Source organism: Dufourea novaeangliae, unplaced genomic scaffold, assembly GCF_001272555.1.
Source record: "Dufourea novaeangliae isolate 0120121106 unplaced genomic scaffold, ASM127255v1 scaffold7, whole genome shotgun sequence".
NCBI classification, from domain to species: Eukaryota; Metazoa; Arthropoda; class Insecta; order Hymenoptera; family Halictidae; genus Dufourea; species Dufourea novaeangliae.
In genome coordinates, this window is record NW_015373896.1 from 1,718,180 (window position 1) to 1,739,561 (window position 21,382).

Consider the following 21,382-nt stretch of genomic DNA (forward strand, 5'->3'; position numbering starts at 1 on the left):
CAGGGTTTGTAAATCTGTAAATCTGTGTATGTAAATCTTTTTCAAGAAAAATCTGAGCGTCTATTATCTTCAGCTTCGGCGTTGAATGTCGAGATCGAAAAGATTGGATACTTGTCTCCTGCGAGCAAGGTACATTTTTATTGCCTACCGTGATTTTATGCAACGTACGCATATCCGTAACGCTTTCAAGGTAAGACAACTAGCATACGATCGAGTAGCTGCGAGAACTTTTACTCGAGCATGCTTACAGAAGTTACGCATTAGGGAATAGTTCCGCGGCGGGAACGATTGATTTAGCTAATTGCTTCCTTGTGCGTAAACGGCCGCCTTGTTGGGGTCTATGGAGACGTGGTTAATGATACCGAATTGGTATATTCGTTTTGCCTAAAACGGTAATTAACAGCAACACTAGTCGATATATATAGAAATTCGAAGGAACAATATGTTTCCTCCATTTATCCCAATATTCATCGTTATTTCATATATTACGTCCTCGTTAGTATGTCCCCTTTTGCGCCTCGTTTAACTTACTTGATCCACCGTACACACCGAAGAAGCAACATACGAAAATGGTCAAGTCCCCGCGTGTCAGCTGCCTACGGACCCGTCGACTCGTTCCTTTCAAAAAAACCACCGGCCGTGGTCAGTGACGACGAAATGGTTCCCGGACTTCGAAACAGCCGCGAATCAGTGATTCCCATTCTTGATGTGCCGTGGACACCTGCTCGACAGACTCTCTCTCTTTCTGTTCTCGCCCGTTACGCGATTTAAAAACGAGCCCGCCGTCGAAAGCGTATTTTCCTCGTCATTAACCTCGCCGACTAAAAAAAACCGTCGGTCTTGCATACTTCGGCGGATTCATGGATTATAATTTGCTCCGTAATCCGAATCTAGATGCGCTCCTATTCTCCAGTTTCCTTTCTTTTCTCGGCTCTCCCTCTCGACAAGTCTGGCGCGTTTCTTAACAGGCAGAAAGTAAATATCGTATACATATTTATCAATCATTCATTTTAAATGGTTTCAGGACAAGTTTCCTCTTGCATACAAGGTAAGTTTTTTTTCTCGCTTCTACAGAGGACTGTCTGTTCTCCCCGTAAATGATTTCGCAGACTGAAATTCGCCAAGAACTCTGCTACAATTTAGAAGAGTTGTTTCTCAACATCTTCGGAGGATTTCGTGGTTCGCGATGAAACCTCGCCGTGAATGGTAATTCGATGATGAATTCAGTTGCGAGGATTCAACAGTGGCTGCATACCCTGTGTTTCTTCTCATCCGTATCGCGTGTACCACTCCGATTAAAGTGAAACGCGTACAAGCGTGATTATCGTTCAATTAAATGGATATCATGAATCCGCACAAAGAGTATGTTTCCCGTACGTATATGCTGGGATTGAAAGCTGTAATTCAATGCGGTTTCGGGCATGTGTACGGGACTTCTTCATTGTTCCTTAGGCTCCCAAACGACACACATTAAGAAACACCCCTGTTTACGTAGCAGCCAGGGAGACCGCAAAAGGATATCTAAACGTCGGGGTGGTATCAGGAAAAAATGGTTGAAAAACACTGCTATAAGGTTACACCGACTTTACCGTTAAGCCCCTCCCTTCTATCTCTTACCACATCGTACTCCCCACCTGAGTCACGATGTCCCTCGCGCGCGATCGCGTTTCCAACTCTGCCTCACAGCTTCGCCTCTCCTTTCAACCTTTATCCTTCCCTATCCTTCTCTCGCGCTCGATCTCTTCTTTTCCGCCGTTTGCTCTGTCCTTTTTCTTTTTTAATCAGCTCTCTCTCTCCTACGTCACTGGTACGGCTCGGGCCCCTTTCACCTCGGCGAGTCTCGTGTCTTCGTTTCGATTTCTCAAAGAAACGAAAGACATCGTACACAATTTGACCGATCGCCGAGAAGACGAGTAATCCGCAATCGAGTTCACGCGGGGACACATACTTTGAATCAATTATGAGAACGTTCTCCTGGTGTTAATTTTTGGTTCCATATGTAACACTGATCCTGTAAATGTTCAATACGAATTAATGATCCGTTGAAACTTGGTTACTTCCTGTTTCTCGATAAGATCGTTGGAAAATATGTTTTCTGGGACGATTCTTTATGATCGCCAACATTGCAATTAAGAACCAAAAGTCGCGTAAGATGGCATGAAACAAGGAGGTCATGGCTCCTGTTTTACGGGTGTAATGCTTACCGTCCACTCGGATTGTCATTGAAGATCATGAGATAAGCGTTGTTACATATTTTCGAGACGATTACTGTCACTGATTGGAGTAGTCGACCTTGATACTTAAAAATATAGACTGTTCCAAAATGGGCGCAATGTAAGGTTATATCTTTCTTGTTTCTTGTATCCTGCCAACTTGAGCCAAGCGTGCCATCTAAAAACTTCTCCAGTTATTATGATCAATCATAACTGAATTGATTCCATTTACAGTCATTTGTAGTCGTAAATTTACTTAATCAACTTTATAGAATAATAATATTCCTCTTGGTTGGAGTATGGAGCAACAGTTGCACCTCATGGGATTCACTGTTTGTGAATTTAAAAGATTTAGCTCTCTATTACATAGCAATATCACAGTGATACATAACTAAAAATATAGAAAAACAAAATTCTCTTGACTCGACACTGTGCATAAACAATTCTCAATTATAATGTTCGCAATTATTATTTTATATTTTATACATAATGATTAATACGATCAAAAAGACACGTAGTGCCATCTACGACAAAACGCCTAATCTGCTAACCTGTTAATGCAATGTTAATGTTCTCATTATTCTTTACAATTCGCATTTAGTATTAGAGCTTAACCTACGTACCTTATGCTTTGATTTAAGAGTTTAGTGAAAAAAATTGAAGTATATGAATTAAAATTCAGTAGTAAATAATTTAAAAAATGAAAATAACTTACATACGCATTTACTAGTAGAAATCACGGTTGATCTTTGCGAGGACTGTGAGCCTCGAGCAAATGTTGGGATGAATTAATTTGTAAAGTTTCCAGTAAAGATTTTTTCGAAATTGAAAGCATAGAAACCACAGATTCAGGTGCAGTAATTTTGAATTGGAGAAAATTCATTTTCTCAGGTCATTAACATGATATTAATTGTCTAGTATCACAACGCCGATTCGGAGAGATGCAACAACGAATTTGACACCATTGGAAAAGATATATATAATCATAGTTTGCGTGTATAGTTTCTCTGTATATGTCTCCTAATAAATAATTGAATATTACGATGTAATCGAGTCGTCCCACTTCGGCTAATGCTTCTGAGGATTCTGAGACAATCACTGGTAGTCACAGCGTCACAGCGCGAATGAACATGAACGACTATTTTAACCGCCGGTATACGGAAAGGGTACAAATGGCGGCATCTGGACAAAAAACTTCGTATTAAATTTCCTGTTGAAAGATACAACTACAGATGACCGTTGCCGCGTACGTTGGATTCATTTCGCTTTTTGCATCGTTGGATTCGAGTGGAGAGTTATGCACAAGCCGGGTTACGATGGTGCCGGTAGCTGTGCTTCGATGCCAACACGAAATCTGTGATTATTATTTTTTACCTTAATTTATTGCCGAGTACACACCGAATAACAAGAAAACATGTAAGTGACTGATTCGTGATACTTTCTGTTAGAAAAATTGCATTTTCGTATCTTCAGAAGTTCGTACACCGTAATAAAACAAATTATACAAACACTTCATCATTGTATTTATAGCTGCTGTACCTTATTTTCTATTAATTAATGATCATAGATTTGTTTTTCTCTATTATTTACACATTTCTATGTATCAAATTTTCTTAATTAGTCGGTGACAACAGGGACGAAAATATAAGTATATATTTTCTTACATAAATAGGTGACTAAACTTGCTACAAAATCTCAGATTTAAAAGAATGTAAATATGGCAGAAGGTGGAACAGAACCAAAGTCCAATGACAATCAAGTGTCTAAACTTCAATTAGACGTGAATGAGTGTCTTGGTAACTGGCTAGTGTATTTACAGGTTTGTGTGGTTTTTATAAGTTTTAAGGTAAAAGATGCAAAAGTAAATTATTTTATTCAATTTAGACACTCAATGGCTTATGCACAGCCGGTGCAAAGTTGGCTCAGTCTTTACAAACACTTTTGTCAGCTCATGATACTGTGGCACAATGTCGATTAACTGGACAGTGTCTTGCTGGTTGGGAAGAACTTACACGAGCAACATATGTAGCGAATAATACTGTCAAGAATCATATTATTTCTGCCTTGAAAGATCATGAAACTCGAGATAATGAAAGAGACAAACATGTATGTAATATTTTAATCTAGCTGAAAGTATAGAAAGGTTTAATATCTGTATATTATACAAAATTATTTTTAGGACATACTTAGAGATAATCTATTAACTTTCATAAATCTGCAATATCAATTTTGTGTTGCTTGCTGTGAGTGCCTAGGTGAGAAATATTTTCCTTTGTTAGATCCAATTTTGTGCAAAGTATATTAATTAACAGTGGACTGATTTTGTAGGTGGAATGGCAGAATGCTCTTGTTCACAAAGTGGCACAGCCGAATGCAACATTGCATCTCTTCAACAGTGTTTTGAAAGATTATATAGTTCACCACCACCAGTGTCTTCTTCATCGATGCAACAGTCTGTGCAGAACTGTCGTAGATCACCTTTACCGTATCCATTATTTCCTCTGCAGGTAATTTTGGTACTTTAAACAAATAATTTCCATCTCTAACTTTCTACAGTTATGTAATTTTCTGGAAAGGTTCAGAGGAGGTGGTCTGAAACAGCAGCTGCAGAAATGTCAGGTGAAGTGTCGGAAAACACAATGAGAAGGTGGTCTATGCCATGGGATTGCCGAAATATAACAGACTGGCCCAGGCAGGATGCCAGGTCAAGATTAAGGGTTCCTCATCAAGACAGGAGTAGGTCCACTACACCCGATACAATATGGAAAACATCTACCATGGCAAGTCAGGATGGCCTGCAAGAGGCAATTCAATTGTTATCTTGCAAACCAGGTATATGCAGACCATAGATTTTCAGTACTTACTCTACAATACACATATGATTTATATATTAAGTTATTGCAATATTTAAATAGGAGTTAGACCTTTAAATCAAGTATCGGCATATACGTTAACAACGTGCAATTTTGAGTCAAATTATGACTCGATGATTTGGCCAGGATCTCGTAAAGTAGGTTCATCGAGGTGTTGGCCGCAAGATTCTCATTCGAGTGATCACTCTGATCAGTCCGGACGTCGTGAAAGTGACCAAAGTGCACACAGTGGAGAGCACAGGGATTCAGGTACGATTCGATACATAATAATAATCATTTGCTTACAATTTTCTCGATTGCTTATGGTATTCGTTGTAGAACCCAGTGGAGCCACTGGTAGCCACGCAGACAGCAAAGATAGCATTCATTCGCATAGCGATCATAGAGAAGTCGAACTCGGTAAATATACGCATTACAGATTACGCGTCACAGATAAAAACGATCACCTACGACATTTGATTTTCTTGTTAGGTACTGTAGATATATTACTGTCTCGTAAAAGCAGCTCTTCGACAGATTCTTGCATATCAGCCCATAGTCGTTCAGGTTCCGAGAGCGCTGGTGGTGGGGTAATGCATGGTTACAGTTTAAAATAATTACAACTGATGTGTTATCTGTTTTCACATATATTAGCATCGATTTACGAGCGATTGCAGAACATTTATGTATGTACATTAGAAACTTTGCTACTTTCAGGAATGCGCGAGATCTCAGTTATACTCGATGTGGAGCGGCAGCGACTTGCCTTTCATTAAATTGCCAGAAAGTAACGAGACACAGGACGAACACCCACCTGTCTAAATATTCGGTATTCCCAGGGAAACGATTTATGCTTCCTTCCGAACACTGTCGCTGTGCGTACCAACGCGAACGATTAAAATCGTTCGGTATCATCGTATTTATAGGCGTGACACAGTAACATGCGCTAATAGTGCGTATATGAATTAATGTATGCGATCGTTGAAGGAACGCGTAAAACGCGGCATTTGATGATTAATATAACAAAGTAGAGTTGAACGATTGTGTTTGTATATCGCGCGATAGATCGGTATTTACATAATCATTCGAGGGATGGAAGGTACCACGAAGTGGATCCATTTAGAAAACTTTATAGTAACGATTTTTTGAAAGAATTATTTACACTAGTCTAGCCACGAATGATTATTCCATATCGATCCCGTATCCCCTCTCTAGTCTGTCAATAATTTCCAGGGGGAGAATTTGCTCGTCGTTATTTTCATAGTGGACACTCTCTGGATCCACTGTTCATAAAGCTCTAACGGTATTTGCATTTTACGTATCTACATGTACTAATAGTTTTATTTACATTTAACCGCATGAATCGGATATTAAGTCGAAAATATACCTGTTCGATCCTTCGTATTGTCTCAATGTTGTGCATTGGCGTAACCAAGTGCAGTATTAAACCATATCATATAAATCGCACACCCTCCGACCTGATTATTATGTACACCAACAACGGTGCGCATTGTCCATGCTCCTTTGAACCGCATGCCCCTGTTATTCTTTTGACATCAATCGTACACACGTTCTTTGTTTTTCTTGCAATGGACGCGTATTCGTTTTCGAGCGATCGCGTATGTTCGGACAGGAGGACGAAGGTTCGAAGAACATGGACAACGTTCACCATTGACATTATAAAATCGGCAGGCACGATACGCGTGGGTAGTCAAGAACGATTCCACAAATGTACAATTTTATTCATATGGCACAGGAAAGTAATAAAACATTCGATGCTATAGGGCTACTTACATACGTATTTAACATTTAAAAACGAGCGATGACCTTTAACGCGCTATGCCGCTACAGCCACGCTAAAAACCAGTCAATTCGGGGGGGGGGGCACTAAAATCCGGCCATTGTTACGTTAGCGTTTGATCGGTTAAATATGGTCGTGATACCATCAGACGCATCGACAGTCGATGGCTTTAAGCCATCTTGAACCGTGATCATTTAAATTACATCACCTAACGAGTGAATCCCTTTTAAAGGGAGCTTTGATTCGTCTCACTTGTCATTTACCCTCTAGCAAAATCATTCCGTAACGGTCCCTTGATCATGACACCGTATAGTAACTTTCGCGTATGAAAACATCGAATCGATGAATTTTACGAACGAGGATAAAGGAAGTCACGATTTGTCTTTTTTTTTTGTCGTAAAAAATATTGTCACCGGGAAAGCACGCACTATAGGCACGACCACTAATATATCCCGCTTCCAGAAAACTCGAAGGAATACCGCGTATCCAAGTGAAGTCAGGCGAGGCGTTTAGTCAATCTCGTCGTCGGCCAGATCGTCATCGTCCTGGCCGTAGTCGTCGTACTGCTCTTTCAATTCGTCCTCCTCTTTGTCCAGCGGACAGTGTATGCATCTCGACTCGTTGATTCCGTAATTGATACAAGTATCACCTATGCACTCGCAACAACCGTCGTGGAACCATCTGTAACTGGTAGCACCCATGCTTTGGCAGGACGCCCGACATTTGTTCCAGGAGTTACACTGAGCCATGAACGCGACCGTGCAATTCACCGTCATCACGTTCGGCTTCAACGGATGCACCTCTTCTTCTGCGGTCTCTGTAAAAAGAAAAGTACCGATCGCTTATAAGCACAATCGAGTCCACGAAGAGTAATCGCGTATAAAATGTAATTGGTAGGGCAAAATTGAATACACACGCATATGGTACTTCATCTCTTTCTCGTGCTTTGGCGTGAACAGAGACATGTCGAAGTCCACTGGAAATGTAAACGTGAGCCAGCGTTCATGCGGATCCGGCTCGGCGGTCAATGCTTGGAACAGTCCTGGCATCGGTTCGCTGAAATCCTCCACGTGCGACTTTTTGCTCAACGGATTGTCCGTGATGTTCGGTTTCGGACAGAGGTCTACGGAGTAACGAAAACCAGGATGTAAACATAATTACGAGGATAGTTTTAAACATACTGGGAAATAGTTGTTTAAAGAAAGATATTTACCTACGCACGAACAACACTCATCGTAGAGATAACTAAGGCAGGAGAAGCATTCCTTGCAACAGGTACAGGTAACGAGGTCGCACTTGCAGCTCTGCGTGAGCATACATTTACTCACAACACTGGCGCAGATCGCCTCGTTGCAGGCCTCGGTGTAGTTCCTTGTCGCCACAAGAAACAAGATTCCGATGAAGCCCACGAACAGTGTCCTGCTCCAACTCGTCATGATGTCCTGTGAACACCAGTGTCAAATGGACATTAAGAATGGGTTAACGAAATATTTGTTATATTACGTAGATACCTAAAAAAAAGGTTGCAATACGCTGCTCTATTGCTGACAGATGGAGGACGCGAAGGAACAAGAAGTTGCGAGTCTACGAAAGAGCGTGAATCGCGTACGTTGATTACGACCATGAAGCTCGATTAAGGTTATTAAGAATATTCATGAACGTGAGTCAGGATGTTGTTACGAAGGGATGTGTACCAAAAGAACGAATTTTTAAGTTCCCGCGTACACGGAACATTCTTATTGCTGCGACTCCGTGTATTCCAATCGTTTTATAGACACTTTATCGGTGTCGACGCGAGCTTCGATCGTTGATACATACTTTACGATTCATTTTCTGTTGCCCAACAGAAAATTATAATGAAGCAAATGCGAAAATATGCTGAAAAATATTGCCCGCTAGCGACGAGTGAGATTAAAATACCGTTCCGTAAAGCATGGAATTCTGGGAAGGAAAACCTGGTGACCGCAACAACGCGGAGTACGATAATTCGATGCAAAATGAACGCGCGCGTAATAATTACAGCTTTTCCGAACGTGCCAATTAAACAACTATTTATATCCCGCATAATCACGTCCTACGACATTTCGAATGAATTATTATCGGATAGGAATTCCATTCCAACGACCCGTTACACGTGCTGATCCGGATAAAAAAATTACATTCAATTCGAACGTTACCTCTGTGTGTTAAAGAACCAAGTGTTAACGCATCGACAGTTGGCCACTACAGTTTACGATCTCATCGCGAAGGAAAAAGCCTCTGGAATAAAAATTCACTGCGTTGTCCCCCCGTGCGGCGATTTTTCGTTCGGCGCCTAGCCAGTTTGACCGCACTTTTACCGACTAACAGGATCGAGACCTAAGAGTCTCCTCGTTTTTCACGCGGAATCCCCACTTTAACGTTCGAAAGGCGCAGTCGTAAATGAATACCTGGCCGGATAGATCGGTTTTACGATGACTTCCTTCGGGTAATTGTTGACCGTTGTCCCTTTGTAGCTGGCGTAACCCCCCCCCCCCCCCCCCAAACTGCGTCGAACTGAATAAGAGCCAGCAGCCGATAACGACGATTTCGATAAGTCGCAACAGGTGTGGATACGTCAAATAACGGTCTTTCGGGAAAATTCGATTCGTGTGGTTAGTTCATTGGATAAAAGAGTCGCTGCTGTGCAAAACTGTGTGTTACACGACGTATAACCGTGCAACAGTCAACTCGGAAACGTTTTGCATTCTTGAAAATCGGAGAAGTTCACTGAATACGATTGAACTTTCAAGCGAAGACTGTAAGTGATTTAGAAGCGTCTTGCGACGAGTAGGTTAGCTTGACGCTGTATTGGCGCGTAATAGGAAACGACATATTGGTGAAGAGGAACGATCTGTGGTGTCTCAACAAAGGTTTCATTCGATACGGAGACAGACCAACGCGATTTCCAACGGAGCAGCGTATTGCAATTTTTATTCCACGAAGACGACTAATTGAAATGCCGCGAATGTCCTATGCAACGGAGGAATCACGATGGAGGCGCCGCCGTACAGTGCGTGCACGGTAAGACTAGAGGCCAGCGTGTTTTAGAAAAATTCCAGCTTGTATTGAAATGTAAACGCTCGTCATCCAGGGACAGAGACCGTGCTTGCTTACAGCCTCGCCTTGTTCTGGCCCCGAGGCGATGGAATAACTTCAATAACAAACGGCAATCGGCTTCGTGGAAGGCACCGCGGTGTCTACCTACGTTCGCGTCAACATCGGAGGGGGCCTTTCGAATGTCTCTCTGCTCCCCCGCCCCTGCTACACTTCATCTTCCCCACTTTCTTCCGTTGCCTCAAAGGTAAATCGAGTTCGTTCAATTGCGTCGTAGTAAACGCATTCGATGTTCTACTCCGTCTGTCTCGTGATATTTACCTTCTCGATTGCGGTTCTTTGACTAGGCTCCCCATCTTTCAAAAGACTTTTCTCTCGTTTATTGCCTATTAGCGATACGTTCGAATATTTCATTGTCGAAGATGAATTTCTATTCAAAAGAACCACTAATCGTTTCGAATTTAACATACAGAGGTTATCATTGACAAGGGGTTCAGCAATTTGTAGCCGTAAAATACCATTATCCGATTTACTTCTAAGCAATATCGAAAATGCAAAACCAAACAACTGCTTGAGTTGAAAATGTCATTCGTTTGGCAAACAGGCACCCATTCGCGCAGATGACTTTCGCGTATGATCTCTTCCTCGTTCTTGGAAGTAATAGAAAAAGGGGGCTCTCGATCGATCGTGAAATGGCTGACTATAAATGCGTGCACGCAGACAAGATAGACTTTTCTTAAGAAACAGATATTGCATGAACGACGAATTAACACGAATCAGTCCCAGGAAACGAGTCGGCGGATTTTTATCGATTTAATGTTTTTTTTTATATAGAACACGTATGGATGCAGAAGAGCAGTGTAAAGATCACAACTGTGAAGACTAGCATTGGTATTCAATCACCGACAATTGTGTTCTGTAAGTATAAAATACCACTGCACCTTGCTCTAATTATATAACGTGTGAATATTCATTTCATAATTTCTGTTTACAAGCACTCGCCAATTGTTGTGTTCGCTGAACGTGCCACCGATATTCCTCAGGCTCTCCATACATCGTTACAACACACTGGCGTTTCGTCGCAAGTCACACCACTAGGTATCTTGATTTTTTCAACACGGTATAAACATGCTCCTAGGCATTCTTAATCACAAACTTCTACAATATCGTCCACGTTACACAATCCGTTGCACGCTGTCAGGCCTCGGTTGAGCCAACGATCGACATCGTATTTACCAGGAATCGAATCGCGATGTTGCGAAAAACGTTCGCCACACGATGAGATAATAAATCCCAAAGGCGAGGCCATCGCGAATACACATCCAGAGAAGCGTTCTCCGATTCTCAACCGATAGACGAAAGAAGCTGCGAATAGAGACGTCGAAGATTGATCGATATTTACCTTGTTAGTCCTACGACGTGGTTCCAGCGGGCGAGCGGGCGGGCAAAGCGGGTAAACCTATGCGCGGGGAACTATTTTAAGAGCGCGCAACCGGTTCGCGTTGCAACTACTGCGAGACATATTTCCTCCATGAGGTATATCATTATCGTAGGAACGGCGATGTTCTCTTGTGCGTGACGAGAATTCCAGGATTTCCTCATTTATCCATGGCGAACATCACCCTGCGGATGGGTCCTGGACGGATTCACTTGGGTAAACTCGCTGGCCACTAAAAGTCGACACTTTCTCCGGGGTCCACTGATCAGTCCTCTGGCTGTTCCTCGTGTCCACGGTTTCCGAACCGGTTCGCGAAATTCCGATCCCTGTGTCGGAGAAGACGAAGGACGGGAGGTGAACGATAACCAAGGTATCACCGCGGCGTACTGCTCCGCGGAGGGGACACGGTTGGTGGCAAGATGCGGCCCGAAGGAAGAGAAGAAAAGTGTATCCTCTGAAAAATCAACGCGGAGCGATCTGTGACGGTGTGCGACGAATCGAAGAGCGGCTCTCATTGGACTGAATTAAGGAAGGACGTGGACCGAGAGAAACGGAGAAGCGGAAAGGGAAAGAAGTGGTGGTGGCAGTGGTGGTGGTGGTGGTGGTGGTGGTGGTGGTGCTGCTGCTGCTGCTGCTGCTGCAGTCGCTGGCGTAGTTGTTACCGTCAAGTCGTTTCCGAACACGCTAGTGGTGGTGGTTATACTGATAGCGATGGTGGTGGAAAAGGAGAAGAGAGCGAGTCCACTCCGCAGCTGGCTAGACTTCGAACTACCAACCGCGTGAGACTGGTTTTCAATTTTTTCCTAACTTTTTGTTTTACCTGTGCCCCGTTGCCTCTCTACCTTCGGTCCCAGTCTCTTTCTTTCTCTTTCTTCCTCTTTTCCTTCAACTCCTGCCCTTCACCCGTTTCCCCGACTCCCTGACTCCTCCGAGGTCCCCACCATTTCTGCTGACCCTGCTTCCTCGGCCATTCGTCCTCCGCTGTATCCTTCTGCCCGATCATCCCTCGTCGTGACTACCAAAGCAATGCTGGTCCTGTATATTCGAAATCGTAATCGTCTGTATGCTACCGTCGAGAGCATCGGTGCCCCAGGGACAACGATATCGCGCAGGTACGTTGACGAAGAAGCCTCTGGCGCATTGAGAAAATCGCCCTACATCCCTATTCTTTTGAATTCCTTTAACGAAAGCAATTTTTTACAGGCGACGAAAGCTGGGGAATGTTTGTTTCTCGTCGAAGATCTGTCGCAGATATGCTAAACAGGCCGTTTACAAGTGAACTATTGCAATTTAGCGGCAGTTTGGATCTAAGGAAAAAGACATCCCTAGCATGGACACCTCGTTCGTTTATTCGAGTTTATCGTCTAACAATATCTACTTTCCATCGATCTATCTTTTTCTGCTTCGCTGTACAGAGCAATGGGAGATTAGTGTGCACGAAAAATATGAGGATCTATTCATGCAACGCGTAATAAACGCGAAGAGGGACGTAGAAACAGAAGGTGATTAACCGTCGAAGTAAACGAAGGCACGAACAATCGAACCGTTGCTGGGAAGCTTTCGAATCGGGAATCGGGCCAGACACGAGCATGGATGTCGAGAGCATGATCGAATGGAGAGCGATCATCTATTCGGCCGATTCGAGGAAGGACTCGAACCGGTACCCGCGGCCGCCTTTAACAGCGCTCCGTTTGCTACGAGACACACGAGTCCATCGTGCAACCTCTCATTTCCCTCCTACTGCAATCAACGGCATTTAAGCCTGGAGTTTCGAGCGTTTAAGCATTTAGCTGCTTCCGTCATATCTCCGCGTGTAACGAGAAGTTTTTTTTTCGTATCGCTGGACACGACGACTCCCTGGAATCCGGCTACTCGCGGCGCTAGGGCCCACGTTTACGGGACCGTGTTTCGCATTGAACACGAACTCCCCCTGTGCATTTCCACGCGACGTTCGATCGTTGAAGAGAAATTCAACTGGGCTTCATTCCAAACGGCAAAGAAAAAGACAACTAATGCGCACCAAAGTGGAGCTTGAATATTCGACATGGACGGAAGGGAGACATCAACGCCCACGCAAGACACCGCTAGAAGGAAAAAAAGAAAGGTATACATATGGATGGCGAGTCTCGAATGCGTTCATTTTTTTTATAAGTATCTCAGAGAAATAATTGGCCAAGGAGGGGCAAAAGTGTAGAAGTCGAAGCTAAAGAGGACGAGAATAGAGGGCTGAGAGTAAGTGATCGAGGAGAATTCGTTTCCAATGAGCTCGCGTGACTCTGCAATTCTGTGAAAGATGTTCCGTTTCAGCGAGAAACAGAGACACTCGAAAAGACAAAGAAAGTGAGAGAGAAAGACAACAAGAGAGAGAGAGGGGGGAAGGATACGTCAGGTATACGAAGGTCGTTAGCTCGAAGAAAAATTAGCCGTTTGTCGGAGTGTTCCGTCCAAAGATGGGTCAATCAGATACGAAAACACTTGTCGGGCCGGGTATTGTCCGAGGGTAACAGGTCTACGAAGGATCGTAGACACAGGTATATTTTTGTCCTAATGACCGTTCGAGGAATTCAAAGGTTCACGAGTCCTCGAGCATTCGCCGGGGTGGTCGCGATCGCTCAGGAGTTGTATAGTATATGTGCTCCCCTGCCATTTTCTTCTTGAAAGTGGCGGACGTGCGCGACCACGATTACGCCTCACAGCATTTCCGGAGCACAAACTTGTCCTTCGAGCACGTTTCCTGCCACGTCAGTTTACCTTTAGCGCCCTTTCCAGAAAGAGTATAAATCTTGCACAAGTTGATTAGTAAATTATTATCTATGCGCAGCTTGTCGAGATAAATGCGCTCTTAACGTTCCCAGGTGCTGTGTACCAGATTCTCTCAGAATATTATTACTGTGTCGTTTGTTAGACAGGTTTGTTTTCTTTGCTTTTTTAATAATTACGAGTCGTAGATGTTTTTGTTCCAGTTTCATTTCATTTCACCAAGGGCTATCCTCTTGGCAAATGAGGAGAGTAAAAATGCTGTAAGTCGATTGAATAGAAGGTTCGTTGTTCCTAGCTTAATTGCAGTTATTACCACGGTGAACGTAGTAAAGCAATAAATTATTCACGACTCTCGTTCCGTTCTTTTGTGCTACATTCAAACACGGCAGAATAATTTTGTTGCATAGTATGGGTCTCGATCGGTCAGGGGCGTGGTTATAATCGGTTGTATACCCCATTTCTATGTATGCATTCGATCCTTTCACCTCCTATTTAGATTTCTACTGTCCGTCAAGGTAAAGCTGCAGAAACACCTGGTCGATGCGAATATTCGACATCGGTGACGCGTAAACGTTACAATATTATTACATTTTTTATTCTGAGTACAGAATCATTATGCTCAGAATCATTTTTTCCTTTTCTTAAAACTTGTTCGTGTCTTTTTATAATGCAATGTAAATTGTAATATACTGACTGAAACAGTCTTTTAAGGTTTAATATATCGATTGTTAATCCATCATTCAGCTATCGCTTCAGTTCGTAGCGATGAATCGAATTTCGTATCGCGATTACAATATATAATATTCATTCAATTATGGGAGAATGCAAACCGGATTGATTAAACGTCACTGTGTTTGAAAGAACCAAATTATACGCAAAACCGGGTACGCAGAACGTATCGTAAGTATCTACACGTTACATGATGAAATCAGTTTGCATTAAACTTATTAAGTAATGCGCAATAACATCGATTAAAGATCAAAGGCGATTCCAAATGGAATAAAACAAGTATCCATAGATCGGCCTGGAACATATTAAATTATACAGTCGTGGCAATTTAAACGTCCTCGCAACATCTGATGAAACAATCGAATAGAACAAGTTAGTATAAAAATTCTCGTTTCGAAAAGAATCATTTTTTCGCATGCATAAAGAATTTAAACACATCAAGATAAATATTGGTGTATACTCGTGCTGCCATCTAGCAGAGGAATAATGCAACATCTGCGACGCGACATCCCGATCGTATGCATGAAATGCTGACGCGACACAGTTGAAAACGAATCATCCCCATTCGTGTCACATACGTACATACATACATTGCATACAGGATGCTATGACGAGTACAAATATACATACATAAATATACAGATCACTCATTTTACGGGGTTTTCTGTCCCAAGAAATCTATAGTACCGACACCTTAAAAAGCCTGTCATTTTAACATACAGTCTGTGACTTGAGATCCCCCCAAACTGTAGATAGAAAAAGGCATTGGTGAGTGGGAGCATATTGTGATCAAGTTAATACGAACTGGTACTGACCAGTACCAATCCTGGATTCTAGTTCGTTTCCTTTTACACGTTTTTGTAAAATTGTTTTTATTGTCGGGTCACGTCGCACGTATCAATTCCTGACACGGTGCAGGGTGAGTCTGTGAGTCAGTGAGAGTCAAAACAGCAGGTCCAAGTGGGGATTGCGTATGAATCTTTTTCCGTATCGGTGAAATTCCCGCGATTCCCGCTGCCGAGGTACACGTCACTATCCGTTTTGGAAAGAACGTTACAGTCGTGTGTTAACGTTAGTCGCGTAAATTCCAGTTGCAATTTGTAAGTACGCAATCACCAAATATTTCGATTACTTTATCTTTCGCTCTGCTTGGTACATATTATACGCTGTCAGTGCTCTTTATTTCGCGGTTGATCTTCGGTCACTTACGATTAGATTAGATTATGGTTACTTACTCATGCACGAAGTTCCGCGTACTTTCATTGGTTATATTTTAAGCGAGTACAGCTGCTTTTCTGTTGTTGCGCTGAGTGAAAATTGTTACTTTCACCGAGACTGTTCGACGTAACGGTAAACCGTAATATTAAGAAGAATTCCCTGTATATGTATTTTTTTGTACGTGACCTCATTCAGCCTGTTTGACTTCGAATTCATGAACATATCTCGTTTTTTCAATTACTCGGGGTTTTAGTTTTTAGTTTTCAGTTTTCAGTTTTCGTTTATAAGAACGAAGCGTGTTTTCTATACTTGTGCAACAATTGTGATACACTAGAGAATAGTGTATATAGAGTAAACGAGCGATGTTTCGAATTCTTCAAATGTCTTGATCATTTGAACATCTTTTCCAATCACTGACACGTACTTATTCGATTACTCGATGGAATGCTTTGAACGTAAAGTTGCATTTTCGGCGGATTGTCCTCGGCTATCTGATTTTCTTTATTGTGGGTTTCATTTTATCAATTTTTAGTATTGTTATTGAAATAGCGGTTAATTGTAAAAGATATCGCTGAACCAATATTCTTTATAAATTTCTATCAAATAACCTACCTAATATAAAGAAACTTGACAAACCAGGATTGCAGTGTTATCTCAAGGTTATGGTTGTTTTCAGTTGTTCAATTGCTCTACACTTCATTATAAATATGCAATACATCCTGCCACTTATCTTAATATGTACATTGGTGCAATTTGTGGTTGCACCACCTGTTAACAAAAAGACTAAGGATGGAGAACACAACAGTGAAAATGAAGTTGATGATGCTGAAGAAATGGTATGTTTCTTGTTAAAAAAACACATTTTTATCTTTTTAATAAAAATTGTAGCATGTGTTGTATATGTAGGCAGACATTATAGAGTACCGTAGGTACTTGATGGAAGTGGTTCAAATATTAGACAATGATCCAGACTTTCGTGCAAAGTTGGAAAAAGCAGATGAAGCAGATATAAGTGTAAGTTGATGTTGTAGCATTACATGGAAACAAAAGCTGTGAAAAAAGCTTTGAATTTTGTATTTACTGGCAAATGCATTTTATTATTAGACAGGGAAAATAGCTGATCAACTACAATTTGTAAATCATAATGTTAGGACAAGATTAGATGAGATAAAAAGAGATGAATTGGAAAGATTGAAACATCTCCTGGCAAGGGAGAACGAAATAAAAAATGGTTTAGATGTTGATCATCTAAAGATAGCTGAACATTTAGATCATACCAACACACGTACATTTGAAATACTAGATTTAAAGAAATTAATTGCAAAGGTAAGACAGACTTATTATGCAATAAAGTGATAAGTGATAGATGAAGATAATACAATTGTTAATACATGATGCAGACTACAAATGATTTGGCAGAGGCCAATATAAAGCGCAGAGAGGAATTTAAACAGCATGAAATGGAAGTAAAATATGATGAACAAGAGAAACTAAAACGTAATGCAAATTAAATTTATTTATCCCTTATTCTTTTAAGTAACACCTTGACATTACATATTTTGTATTATATTACATAGACATGGATGACATGGAACGAATAAAATATGAGCAAGAATTAGAAGCATTGAAAGAAAAGCACAAAAACCATGAACCTGTAAGTTAACTACAAGAACTTGTGCAATTTATTTCTACCGGATTGTCTTTCAACACATTTCATTTATAGGTTCATCATCCAGGTAGCAAACAACAATTGGAGGAGGTATGGGAGAAACAAGATCACATGGATCCTAAAGATTTTAATCCTAAAACATTTTTCTACATGCATGGTAATATACAAACTATTAATTATTATTTTTTTAACTACTATTTATATTTTCCTTAGAACAAAACATGTTCCATGATATTATAAGCTAATAAATCTTTCAGATATTGATGGCAATGGAGTATGGGATCAAGATGAAGTTAAAGCACTATTTTTAAAAGAGTTAGATAAGTTGTATGCCCAAGGAGCATCAAAAGAAGAATTACTGAAGCGTGCGGAAGAGATGGAAAGAATGAGAGAGCATGTCTTTTATGAAGCTGATCTCAATAAAGATGAATTCATTAGGTGTGTACACGAAACTTTTATCTATCACAGACAATTTTTGTTAATTTACGTATTATTTCAGTTATGACGAATTTTTGGAACAAACTAAAAAACCAGATTTTCAACGAGACGAAGGATGGCAAGGATTAGATGAGCAACAAATTTACACTCCAGAAGAGTATGAAGCTTTTGCAAGGCACAAACAAGAAGAGATACAAAGAATGATTGCCAAAGGAATGGTAAGTCCATAAAAGTATAATAAATTGTAGAGAAGATTATTATTTGATAGAGTGCAAATACTTTATCATTGTATTAAATTTTTGGAGCTTTGGTATACACGTTTGGCTAATTGCATGTATCAGTTAACAATTAGTCCCTGAGTTTAAGAAAAGTTGAGTGAAATGCGTTCTTAGATAAGTCATGATTTACTGTGGTGTACTATATTGAAGAAAATGCAGTAGCGTAAGCAGTTAAGGAAATTAACTGAGACACGCTGCGTCACCTGTTAAATAACATATGGAAATAGATATTTTCTATTTAATGGAAACTGTTTCAAAATTATCACTTTTAACAGTATGTTGTGCAGTATTTTAATTTCTGTCCACATAAGAATTTCGTAACTTGTTATGTCTGTATTTACTTTTTTTTTTATAATGGATAATAATTAGCTTGTGCACTTTCTGTTGCTGTTATTAGCTACCACAACACGATGGTAATATACCCGCACAACACGCGTCGGTAAGTAATTGTAGTATTTTCCGCTAGATATTGTTCCAGTATATATAATAACCAAGAAAGTAAGTTATAATATAATTCAGTTAAGTGAGACTTTCAAAATTTATACTTTTTATTCCCAGTTCATATTCAATTTCGTTACGAAATACGTTTATGTAAATGAATGTTTTCCAGTTCCCCCCGCAGTATGTTCATCCTGGTGTTCCTCAAGATTTCCAACATGATCAACAGTTCCAGGATCATCCTCAGCAGTATCATCAACAGCAGCCACAACTGGGGCTTCCTCAGCACCAATACCCAAATCATCTACCGGTACAACCAGTTCATGAGCAATTGTCGCAACAGCAACACGTACAAGGTCAAATAGGATCAGACCATCAGTATCAACAACTGCAGATGCCACAGCAAGGACAAGTTCCAGTTCAGCAACATCATGGACAAATTCCGGTCCCGCAACATCAAGCACAAGTTCCAGTTCAACAACATCAAGCACAAGTTCCTATTCAACAACATCAAGGACAAGTTCCTGTTCAACGACATCAAGGACAAGTTCCGGTTCAACAACCTCAGGGACAAATTCCGGTAAATAATATCAATCACGTACCACAAAGCGTTCAAGGCAATGCGGCATCGCAACAGCATAGTCAATTGAATGTGCAACCTGGACAGCCTTCAGCGCAACTTGCGAATAATCGGAATAATATTCAAATTGACGGGAAAGTATAATCGTGAAGTTTTTATCTATAAAAGTAATCAACGAATCATACGTTTCCTGATTTGAAGTTATGAAACAGTATACGGTGAGAATCGAATTCCAAGTTATGGCAAACAACTACAAAACAATTCTATCCTAAAACTTCCATGCTTTTGTCACTCTTGCCGGATCATTGATTCTACCGTCTTCAGACAATTATATACAAGTTTTGAAAGTTACGTTGACGATGGGAGGCAAATTAACTTATTTTTCGTGAAATGTAAATAAAAACAATTTCTAGGAGAAGCAGTTATTCTAAGAAACTTCATTTGCGTATATAACCGATCCCATTTCCCAGTAGAAATTGGTTGTCTTTTCGAGCGGTCGTAATTCATATTCTTATCGGATATGATGATCGGAACATCGCGTGCAGCAAGATGCGGAACACGCAAAGGAGAGGGTACATCGAACGATTCAGTGAAAGAGATCCTGTTTAATTTCTCATATTTATTATTGCATACTGTTTATGTTAGTATATTACTTAGGTATACGTGCCAAATAGCAACTTAAATGTATGATTGCGTGATTCATCTGTTTGTTTCACCCGTCAAGCACGGATAGGTAGGTAGGTAGGTAATGTAACGCTTACTCCACTATATATAGGGTGTATTTATAATTATAGCATATGTCGGTAGAACGTCATCTTACATGCTAATCGGTAATAAATAAAAGAGGAATTTATAATGGGTGACAAGTTTTGCTTTGCATCCGTGACTAATAAGTAAACTATCTCTCGAATGTCTCGAAGTATCCCGAGGTATTCGGAAGGAAACGGAAAACAAAGGTCGCTTCGCGATTCGTCACGGTTACATATACATTATTATTCCGGGTGTCTCCATTAAAGACATGCGCGCAACTATTCTCGTATATGGGTTGTGTCGGTTTAATAAATTTCTGACTATCTACTCAAAAGAAATACTTTGTTTAACGTAACATAGAAATAATAGTAACTACAAACTATCGCCATCTGCAAAGAAACTTGGCGCTAGTCGTCGTCCTTGGACAGCGAGCGTCTTTCTATAGGCCGCGACGATTTCGTACGAATCAATCGAGATTGTAGGGTGAAACGAAAACAGGTGGATACTCTGGCTACGTAAAATCGCGCGAACGAGGCTGAAACGTGATAGAAATTATAACACGGGGTCGTGAAACGATTTGACGAGTCGTTAAATTTCGAGGTAAGAACTGGTCTAAAGTCGGCCATGATTAGCCTCGATCGCGAGAGCTTTGAGTCCTCCTGCTTCGATCATCTTCCTAATAATCGCGGGGCATTGCTCGGAGAGGCCGTGCGCTCCGGGATTTTATTTGCAAGTGTTTTCAAAAATATTTGTTATCGTACCAAAACAGAGAACGCGTTTACGCCTCTCCGAATGTGCGCGACCAATGCCCCGTTGGCGCGCTTCAGCGGCAGATTCAAATGAAACAGAGGCCTGGAATCTAATTAAACTACAATAAAGTATCTTCACGACCGGACAAATAAATATATTACAAATTACGATAATAAAGATGAACTTTGAACCGTAGAATTAAAGTTGCATTTTCTCTATTTACAGTGAACGCGCGGTTGTGCCTGTCTCTGTCGCGTAGTATACTGTGTGTTTCATTAGTGTGATTGTTCTAAGAATTGTGTTTCCCTTGTTTTCTCGCATTTTCCCCCTTTCCGCTCACTCGCTCGCGTTCTTTCTATATTCGTACTCCGTATCAATACCTTCCCTTTTCCA

General features: G+C 41.0%; 3 protein-coding genes across 7 annotated transcripts; 2 read left to right on the forward strand and 1 right to left on the reverse strand.

Annotated features, from left to right (window-relative positions):
* The first annotated feature begins 3,421 nt into the window (after positions 1-3,421).
* LOC107192330 lies at positions 3,422-6,854 on the forward strand. Of its 5 annotated transcripts, none has more exons than XM_015581568.1 (10): positions 3,422-3,629; positions 3,886-4,032; positions 4,098-4,319; positions 4,393-4,468; positions 4,542-4,720; positions 4,790-5,045; positions 5,129-5,335; positions 5,405-5,485; positions 5,558-5,665; positions 5,783-6,854. In XM_015581568.1, the coding sequence occupies exons 2-10, from the start codon at positions 3,931-3,933 to the stop codon at positions 5,839-5,841; spliced, it is 1,290 nt and encodes a 429-aa protein (XP_015437054.1). In that variant the 5' UTR covers positions 3,422-3,629; positions 3,886-3,930; the 3' UTR covers positions 5,842-6,854. The 5 variants fall into 5 exon arrangements, with proteins under 5 accessions (XP_015437054.1, XP_015437038.1, XP_015437057.1 ...); XM_015581552.1 differs by having other exon boundaries at positions 5,558-5,655; XM_015581571.1 differs by having other exon boundaries at positions 5,558-5,650.
* A 515-nt stretch (positions 6,855-7,369) lies between these two features.
* LOC107192356 (twisted gastrulation protein homolog 1-A-like) lies at positions 7,370-8,302 on the reverse strand. The gene is made up of 3 exons (XM_015581585.1): positions 8,080-8,302; positions 7,781-7,989; positions 7,370-7,681 (listed from the first exon to the last, which is right to left on the reverse strand). Exons 1-3 carry the CDS (start codon positions 8,300-8,302, stop codon positions 7,376-7,378), a joined length of 738 nt encoding a protein of 245 aa, XP_015437071.1. The 3' UTR covers positions 7,370-7,375.
* Positions 8,303-13,258: 4,956 nt separating this feature from the next.
* Positions 13,259-19,633, forward strand: LOC107191650 (nucleobindin-2-like). The gene is made up of 11 exons (XM_015580743.1): positions 13,259-13,483; positions 16,763-16,922; positions 16,993-17,100; positions 17,191-17,412; positions 17,487-17,583; positions 17,664-17,740; positions 17,810-17,912; positions 18,013-18,193; positions 18,255-18,411; positions 18,869-18,910; positions 19,082-19,633. The coding sequence occupies exons 1-11, from the start codon at positions 13,392-13,394 to the stop codon at positions 19,631-19,633; spliced, it is 1,791 nt and encodes a 596-aa protein (XP_015436229.1). The 5' UTR covers positions 13,259-13,391.
* The last annotated feature ends 1,749 nt before the right edge of the window (positions 19,634-21,382 follow it).